Raw genomic sequence first — 8,963 nt, forward strand, 5'->3', positions numbered from 1 at the left:
AAATTCACAAATTGTAAATCAAGTAGATTAGTATTTAGAATGTGCTTTTCTTGAGCTTGTGAAATATCTTGTGATTCTGTACAGATGGGTTTATTTATTTTGGAAATACAATTGAGGAAAAATAGTTGTATGATAAAAAATAGTTACCTACTGGTTGAGAATACTCCTTCTAATACAGTACTTCAGTCTTGGTGAACCGCATGGAGACTTCATAGTTTGGTTCTCCTGCCCTCTAGTGGTCATTTCTCAAAATGCAGACAAAGCTGTGTTAAGGTCAAATGTTTGAAACTGTTAATACAACCCAGGTGTGTGAATCATGCTCCGAATTTTGGAGATTTGAGGAAACTGAGAAATTTTCTCACTCAGTTTATCATCTTAATTTTGCAACATAATCAGTATGTCTCGATTACATACTCCCTTGAGAATACTGACATAAAACTGAATTCTGGCATCTCTTGACTATTTCACTTAGATAGTAAATTATCCAAAGCTACAGTAATTTTCCATAACTTTTTTACATATATAGTATAATACTAGACCTTATAACTACCGCATAAAGAGTTTTGCAAATAGATGAAACACTTTTAAATGGACTTACTCTGTTTCCCACTATTAGGTGTGTCCTTTCTATACTGTATTTTTTATTCCTTATAACTACCCCATACATTGTGAAGTATATACCATATCCAGATTTCATGAGGAAATAAAGTGATACTGAAGGAGGCTGATAAAACTTAGGAAGTGGTATACCCCAGGCTTAAAAGACTGAATTTTATGCCTTAACTTTCCTTCTTCTTTTTGAAATCCATTCAGTTAATTAACTTTAAATTAATTTAAAGTTATTTAACCAGAATAAATTGGTAGTGTGTTTTAAAGTTTTAACAATGTTAGTTTGTTTACAGCAACACTTGTATGTCATATTTTTTCATATGGTAATGTACGTGATCCTCAAAGGCCTAGGTTCTTCTATAAAGTTGAAGAATCAGGCCCCATGATTTTAGAGAAGATAAATTTTTAGGAAGTCTTAAAAAAGAGGTTTTTCATTTTTTAACTGAAGAACTTAGCAGCAGAAACTAGCACTTAAGTGTCCTTTTCATGGTAGACAGGAAATAGATGCTTGTGGGCCAAGAAAAAGTGCACCCTGGGAAAGAGTTACACCCTACAGAATTAAGAGGATGATAGATAAAAATGATTAACTCTGAAAAGAGTTTTCATTGCTGTGGAACTCCAGGCTAAACTTTCTTAGAGTCCTTGGGCTAAAGCAGATTCAATAAAACATCCCTTGGGCATTGCTCTTACAGCCAGTTCCAGGTCAGATCACCTCTGATTACGCTACTGGGCATCTACAGAAAGGTCACCCTGGTCATTCTAGCCAGCAATGACTTTCCCTCTCTCGAATTTCTAGGACATCTGGTTTATGCTGCTCATACAGTTCTGACTTTGCACACAGGAACAATGGCGCAACCCCTAAGACCTAAAGAAAGAGAATCACCCTATAAGAGTCAAGCACATAAAACCCATCCATAATGAACAAGGTTAGCTGCTTGTAAAACAACTGGAGATGTGTCTAGAAATGTGTGACACTTCACAGGATCAAGTGACTGGAGTGAAGCCTCAGGGACAGAGGTCAGAGCCTCAGCTGTAAACAGGAAAGCTCAAATCTGGGGCCAGTTGTACCACATCCTGTGTGAAGAGCCTATGAAAATATTTATGTGATTGTTTTGATGTTAATTTAATAATAATAGCTATGTGAAATACTTAAAACCCAATCCTTCTTAGTATTAATTCAAGAAATTCTCACCCCCATCTCTTGTTAACCACACATTCACAATGAATAAACCGAGACATGGACAAGTTCAGTAACTTCCAGGATTTCGATCTATAAGTGATGGAGCAGGACTCATTCCTGGGTTCTAGATCAGCACACAAGCACCCACTATTCTGCCTTGGTCTGCCCACAAGTGCCCAGATATTTGGTCAAACATTATTCTGGGTGTTTCTGTGAGGGTTTTTCTGGATGAGATTAACATTTTAAACGGCAGAATAAAGGAGATTGCCCTCCCTAATGCAGGCAGGCCTCATCCAATCCTTTGAAGGACTAAATAGAACAATAAGGCTGATTCTCCCGAGTAAGAAGGAACTCCTCCTGCCTGATGGCCTTTGACCTGGGACACTGGTCCTCTCCTGCTTTCAGACTTGGACTCAGACTGGAATTTACACCGTCACCTCTCCTGAGTCTCTAGCTTGTTGACTGTTGACATTGGGATTTCTCAGCCTCCATAGTCATGTGAACCAATTCCTTACAATAAAAATTAAATATATATATTTATATATATATATTTATATCATATATTTATATTTTATATTATTATATATATTATATATTATAGATATTTACATATTTATATTTATATTTACATACAGACGAAGAGACCCCAGACTAATACAGGTTTTTGTACTGAGAATGGGGATACTATATATACAAATACATAAATATACATATATATACACATATAAGAAACCCTCATGTGCTATAAGTTCCCAACAATGTGGAAATTATGTTATCTTTCTTGTATATCTAGCACCTGTTATAATTCCTGCTGCAGTGTAGGCTTCCTAAATTAAGTATGTGTTTATCGGAGAGAAGAAGTGTCAAGACTGCAAGGATTTGCCCTTATTCTTTTCACATAGCACTGCCTGGAAAAGGGACCAGACCTTGGTGGAGAGGAAGAATTCTTTCACTTATTTATCAGTCATTTATTGCGTATGTAGTATGTACTATGAAACAGATCTTGTGCTAAGTGAAAGAATACAGAGATAAAATACACAATTCCTACCCTCACGGGCCTCATACTTCTTAGGATGACAAGTAAAATCTATACGGATAAAATCCTAATTAACAGGGTGACCTCCGCATTAATCACGAACGTGTATGGACCTAATAACGGAGCTTCAACATATATGAACCCAAAGCTGATACAAATGAGAAGGGAAACAGATCTGCAATCATAGCTGGAGATTTCAATAGGCTGCTCACTAATCGATGGAATGAGTACACAAAAATTCAGTAAGGACAGGGAAGATCTGAACAACTCTACCCACCGCCGGGACATCACTAGCAGGTACAGAGCACCGGACCCAAACAAAGCAGAACGCACATTCTCTTCAGAAGCACTTGGAACATTCCCCAAGAGAGACCGTATCTTGGGCGTAAAATGAGTTTGGGTACGTTTAAAAGGATGGAAATCCTCCGACATTTGCTTCCCCCCCAGCCGCAAAGCCTCCCCTCTCCGGGTGCAGGCGGAGAGAACTCGGAAGGGACAAGGTTGCATTCGGGGTGCCAGGCAGCAACTGTTTACAATTACACGAGCCTGCGCTAAACAGTGTTAGAGGGCGGGAGAGGAGTGGAAGATTGTGAGAGATGTGGGAGAGGTATAACGAACACGACTCGACCTCCGGTAGCGACCGTGGGGAGGAGGAGAGGCGTGTCAGCCAGGAATCGCCCCAGGCGTCTGGCTTGGGTAACTGGATGAATAACTGTACGGTTTCCCAATAATAAAAACAAAAGACAGGCCCCCTCTTTCTTGTCTTCCTGCAACAGGAACGATTGCTCCAGCTCGTCTTCCTTCTCAAGTCCCGCCCTTCCACCTACCGGCTCTGGAGAGGACCAGGCAGCGGAACCGCCGGCTAGCGCGCCGCCATGTTCAGAGGAGCGGAAGTGGAGCTCACGGGGAGCCGTAAAGCGCGCCTCCCTTCCGGTTCACGACAGCAGCGCCGACCGTCCCCGCCGGCCCGCCTCGGGTAAGCGCCTGTGCCGGACCCTCGCGAATTCGCTCTTTTCCGCATTCGGGGCCCGTGTCTGTCGTCGCCCCCCCTCCCTCCAAACCTTGGATCATGTTCAAGAAATTCGATGAAAAGGAAAATGTGTCCAACTGCATCCAGTTGAAAACCTCGGTTATTAAGGGTATCAAGAGCCAGTTGGTAGAGCAGTTTCCAGGCGTCGAGCCGTGGCTCCCTCAAATCATGCCCAGGAAGGACCCCGTGAAGATCGTGCGGTGCCACGAGCACATCGAGATCCTGACCGTCAACGGGGAGTTACTGTTTTTCAGACAGAGAGAAGGGCCCTTCTACCCGACCCTCAGGCTGCTTCACAAGTATCCTTTCATCCTGCCGCGCCAGCAGGTGGATAAAGGAGCCATCAAATTCGTCCTCAGTGGAGCCAACATCATGTGCCCGGGCCTGACCTCCCCTGGAGCCAGGCTCTACCCTGCTGCGGAAGACACGGTGGTTGCGATCATGGCGGAGGGGAAACAGCACGCGCTGTGTGTCGGGGTCATGAAGATGTCTGCGGAGGACATTGGGCGAGTCAACAAAGGGATCGGCATCGAGAACATCCATTATTTAAATGACGGGCTGTGGCATATGAAGACGTACAAATGAGCCGCCGAAGGAATGCGCCGGGGCTAAATGTGGACACTGTGCTGTATCTGTGTTGGTGTCTGTGTGTGCTGGCAGGAAGGCACTGCCTCTGTGGTTATGCTGAATAAATTCAACAGATGCTAAAAAAAAAAAAAAAAAAAAAAAAAAGACAAAAGTAAAGATTTGGAACGAGCCCACGTGTTTGTGTATCTGTGTCATTGTGTGCGTGTGAGTGCGTGCGTGTGTGTGTGTGTGTGTGTGTGTTTGCAGAGGGGTGATTAGTTTAGATTTGCTGTCTCCTCTGCCCAAGCGGATATCAGTTCAAACACAGGTAAATTGTCTCTCGTAGAAGCAAAGATTTCGAAGTCAAGAGGGTACAGTTGGTAGACAGACCCAAAGTTGTGAGGGAACAGATGGGAGGAAAAAAATGATGGGAGAGGGGCCCTAAACAACTCTATAAATATGAACACTTAAGGGATGAGCAGAAGATGGGAAGCTTGAACAGTTGTACTAGAAGCAGAAAATCCAGTAAAAAATATACAGCAGGCGTTGTTGTCCACCCAACAAATATCACCCCTTCCTCCTCGCTGGCAGAACTGTGTCCATCCGTTTTCTAGTTTTCTACCTGAATCAGGAAAATTCTGATTAGTCTAGGCCTGTCATGGTGGTCTTTCCCTATGAGAATTAATTCATTTATAGGTGGGCATGGGACCTAAAGCCAAGTAGGATCTTCTCTATTTAGGAACCCTTAGGAAAATAGGCGTCTTTTCTACCATGGTTTTGCGTCATTTATAGGTGGGTATGTAACCTGTGTTAGGAGGGGCTACTAAAAGATTTCTGGAAAAAGTTTTCAGGCTCTCAAAGATAGGTAAATGGGGAGAAACACTCCCTGCTTTGGATGGGCATTGGCATGTGCAATTTTGCTCTTGCCAAAGATACACACACACACCACCTTGATAAACGTAAAGTCTGAAAATGGTAAAATTGAAAATGAAAAGCAGCAGTGCCCTTGATTCATGAAATGATGATTAATCAACCATGGAGTCTCCATATATTGGTGCCTCTTATTAAGGGGTGGTGGCTAAGTTATGTGAGATAAAATTTCCATATAGACTACTTCATTTTTACTTGAGTTTTCTGAAATTTAAAGCCAAAGATATCCCAATTTTTGTAGAATGTCATCATAGACACAACTGAAAAATTCCTTTAAGGAGGATAAAGTAAGTCGACTGAAAGCTTGTCAGTGACTTTCATATGAGCAGTTTCAGTGTAATTTATATGAACGCAAGACACACTGCAGTTGATTTAGGGGTGAATGGAAAGGGAGAAGGTAGGTTGTGGAAGTTTAGACTTCATTTTATTCCTTATAGAATTTTGGTTGTAAATGAAAAGATACTGGGTGAAAGCTAGAGGAAGGTTATAGTCAAGATATTTTATTTTGTTTTGGAATTTAGATTATTTTGCTATTATTTTTATAATTTGTTGTTGTTGCATGTTTGTTAATGGGATGTCTGAGTATGTTTATATGATGAGGGGAAAGATTAACTAAGAGAGGAACTACTTGACAGGGATATGATCAGTGGAATAGGGAAGCAGGAAGGAAGGGAGGCGGAAGGACTGGCCTTCTGTTCTCATAAATCCACACATTTGGATTATCTCCTTTCACCACAAAGTTGTCATGTAACAGCTCTTAAACACTTCTCATCATAACACTATTTTCTCCTTAAAGGATTGGGGTTTTGCACTTATTAATTCTCCACCCCAATCAGCACCACTAACTCTGGCCCTTGGTGGATACCTGTGGGGCACCTCTAAATTTCTCATGATAAATATGCTGGAGCACCAGTGACTGACAAACACTGAGGGAGACAGTCAAGGTAAGCAACCCTACAGTTCTTCTTTTACCATATCCTAACCAACTCTCTCCACAAAAGTTGAAGGAGGACCCTCTGGATCCATGCTAAGCCACTTCTTTCAGGTCTCTTCATCCATGCATATGCACCTATCTTCCATTCCTTCCGGGTTCACCTGGTCTTATTGGATACTGTTGCAATCCTACCAAACAACTCAGAATGGAAAGGCTGTGTATACTTTGGAAAGGAGATGGAGATCAAGAGCTCTCTGAACTTCCTGGAATTTCGTACAAAATTTGGTGTGTATATGCATAGATAGATTTATATGTTAAAGTGTTCTCTACAATCATCATATGTTTCAAGTGATCTGTGAGCCAAAAGGGTATTATGAACAATTAAAGTAGAAGAGGATCATCTCTACTTACTCTTAGCTAATGCCAGGGCCTAGTTCAGTGATAAGGATGCTAGCTAAAAAAATACAAATGATAGCCACGTCTTACTTCAAGAATCTACCCACTCCTGGGCTATTTAGCCCAGAATAGCTCAACAAACATTATTGGGTCCTTACTTTGGGGCCAGACACTGGGCTAGAAGCAAGGGATAGAAATATAGATATAATACCACCCTAACTGTTTTCCAGGAGCTTAGTCTTGTTAGGAAGGCAAGCTTATAGATATATAATTTCACTTTCATATATTTGTGTATGTAAAAATTGTATATAGTAAATATCTGAATTGTCTGTTATAGTATGACTAAATTAGGGAAAGTTGTCTCTGTGTAGAGAATCAAAGAGAGTTTCTGAATGAGAGGCTGAGTGGAAATAGAAAAAAAAATTATTAAAGGTGCCTTCTTAATGAAAATGCTGAATAAAATTTCAGGAAAAGAAATAGTGTGAACAATGCAGAAATCACAGAAATACAAGCAGCTTGGCTTTTATAGGCCATGGTTTTCTAGGAAAAGGTGAGGGGAGATGAAGCTGGAGGCTCCTGGTAGAGACCCATTTTTAACATGCTAAAGAACTTATATACTTACGGTTGAAATGGGTCTTTAAAAGGCTGTTGAGAACGAAGGAGACACAAACAATATTATATTTTGGACAGTGGTGGTGAGGAAGTGTTCAAGTGGAGTGAAGACTAGAGGAAGTAACTAATATTACAGTGTTGCAAGTATTTCAGACAAAAGATGATGACACTGATTAAAAGGATTTGAATTATTTTAAATATATTTGTGGAGTAAAATTTCTTAGGATGATTACTGGATTGGTTAATATCAGGAAAGGAAGTTTTCAAATGAGTCCTGGATTTCTTGGTCAGGAACTTGGTGAAAGCTGATCCCATAAATGGAACAGGAGCTACAAGGGAAAGAGTTGGGATGGGGCAGTAGGAGAGGAAAACGAAATAATTTCAGGAGGCATATTAAACCTGAATTTCTTATAGGGCATCCAAATGGAACTACTCAGCAGACATAGAGACAATAAGTGTCTGAAGAGCAGGCAATGCCGGGACTTTTGTACAAATTTGAGAGCTGTTGGTACATAGATGGTAGCCCAAATGATGAACAACAAATTCCTGTGAGTGATAAAATCAAAAAGCTAAAGATGGGATGGTGGGAGCACTGACATTAATGCATGAATGGAGGAACATCTGTGCATTTATAAAACTAACAGGAAAGAGTTATTGAGACTATTAACCTTATGATCGACTATCTAATTTCTGGGAAGAGTAAAGCATTTTCCTCCACCTCTAGAGGAGTAGGTCTGTACATAGAATCAGTGACTTACAGTGTCTGGAAAAGTCATAAGGAATTTTGAAGGGGACTCATTGATAAATAAAGAGTTTTGTCCCTACTCAAATATGCAGTGCCCACTGATAGCAGAAAAGGGAGATGTGCATTTTCACAGCAGTCATTAATGGACAATCCCACTAAACTTGGATCACTATTTGACCAGTTAATATTCCTAATTCTGGCCAGCTACTTTGAAAATCTATGTCATTTTTAGAATTTAGAGAAAGAGTTGTGTTGAGAGAGGTAATCCAGCACAGCCCTGAAGGCAGGCCAAGAATGCAGGCTCTGACCACTCAGAGCCATTTTCAGGATTGTGTTGGCAGGCATTAACCAGAAAAGATAGGGTAACATCTGGAAAAAGAGCAGGCTTGCTTCTGCTTACCATAACAGCAGTGAATGCAACAAGTTCAGATTCCTTTCCTGTAACATAACCCACTGTGTTTGCAGTCATCCCTGATAGGGCCCTTGCATCGCCTCTGTGGGACTTGATGGGCATGGAGAATCAATGCAAATGAACATGAAGCTCTGGCCACTGCTTTTGTCATGACTCCTAAAGTCCTTTATCCCTGACTCAGGTGTCTTATGTCTTCTGCCTGCATCCATGAAACAAGCCAGCTTGTTGGCTTGCAAATAGAGTAAAAATCTGAGACCCTGCACATTTCTTGATAGTTCTGATGATGAGGATGGGATGCTCACAGAGACTTGGCCTCTGGAAGAGAAAAAATGAGGACGCCAAAGGCTAGGTGGAAGGAAAGGAGAAGACTTTTCAGGGTTCGTAGGGAATGCTCTCACCGTACTAGTGGGTGAGAAGGAGTCAGGGTACCCCCTCTCCTATCTGTTCAGGAATATTTAGAGGCTGAGCAGGAAGAAGTAGGATTGAAACCAACCCTTCAAATGGTACCTTGG

The 8,963-nt window shown here is 41.3% G+C and overlaps 2 protein-coding genes across 2 annotated transcripts in view; one reads left to right on the top strand and one right to left on the bottom strand.

Annotated features, from left to right (window-relative positions):
- The window catches only part of AKR1E2 (aldo-keto reductase family 1 member E2), a 28,295-nt gene extending 25,908 nt beyond the window's left edge, over nucleotides 1-2,387 (bottom strand). The window contains exon 1 of the mRNA XM_014783697.2: nucleotides 148-2,387. The gene's annotated coding sequence lies outside the window, so the exon portion shown is untranslated. The remainder of the gene's footprint in view (nucleotides 1-147) is intronic.
- A 1,374-nt stretch (nucleotides 2,388-3,761) lies between these two features.
- On the top strand, nucleotides 3,762-4,593 carry LOC101387971 (malignant T-cell-amplified sequence 1-like). Its single transcript, XM_004425414.3, has one exon. The coding sequence runs from the start codon at nucleotides 3,895-3,897 to the stop codon at nucleotides 4,438-4,440; it is 546 nt and encodes a 181-aa protein (XP_004425471.1). The 5' UTR covers nucleotides 3,762-3,894; the 3' UTR covers nucleotides 4,441-4,593.
- Nucleotides 4,594-8,963: the final 4,370 nt, after the last annotated feature.

This window comes from Ceratotherium simum, chromosome 32 (genome assembly GCF_057802395.1).
Source record: "Ceratotherium simum simum isolate JZ-2026a chromosome 32, ASM5780239v1, whole genome shotgun sequence".
In the NCBI taxonomy this organism is placed as follows: domain Eukaryota; kingdom Metazoa; phylum Chordata; class Mammalia; order Perissodactyla; family Rhinocerotidae; genus Ceratotherium; species Ceratotherium simum.

What these genes read in the sequence shown, in the direction of transcription:
- LOC101387971 (XM_004425414.3), top strand. Translation starts at nt 3,895, where the DNA reads ATGTTCAAGAAATTCGATGAAAAGGAAAATGTGTCCAACTGCATCCAG.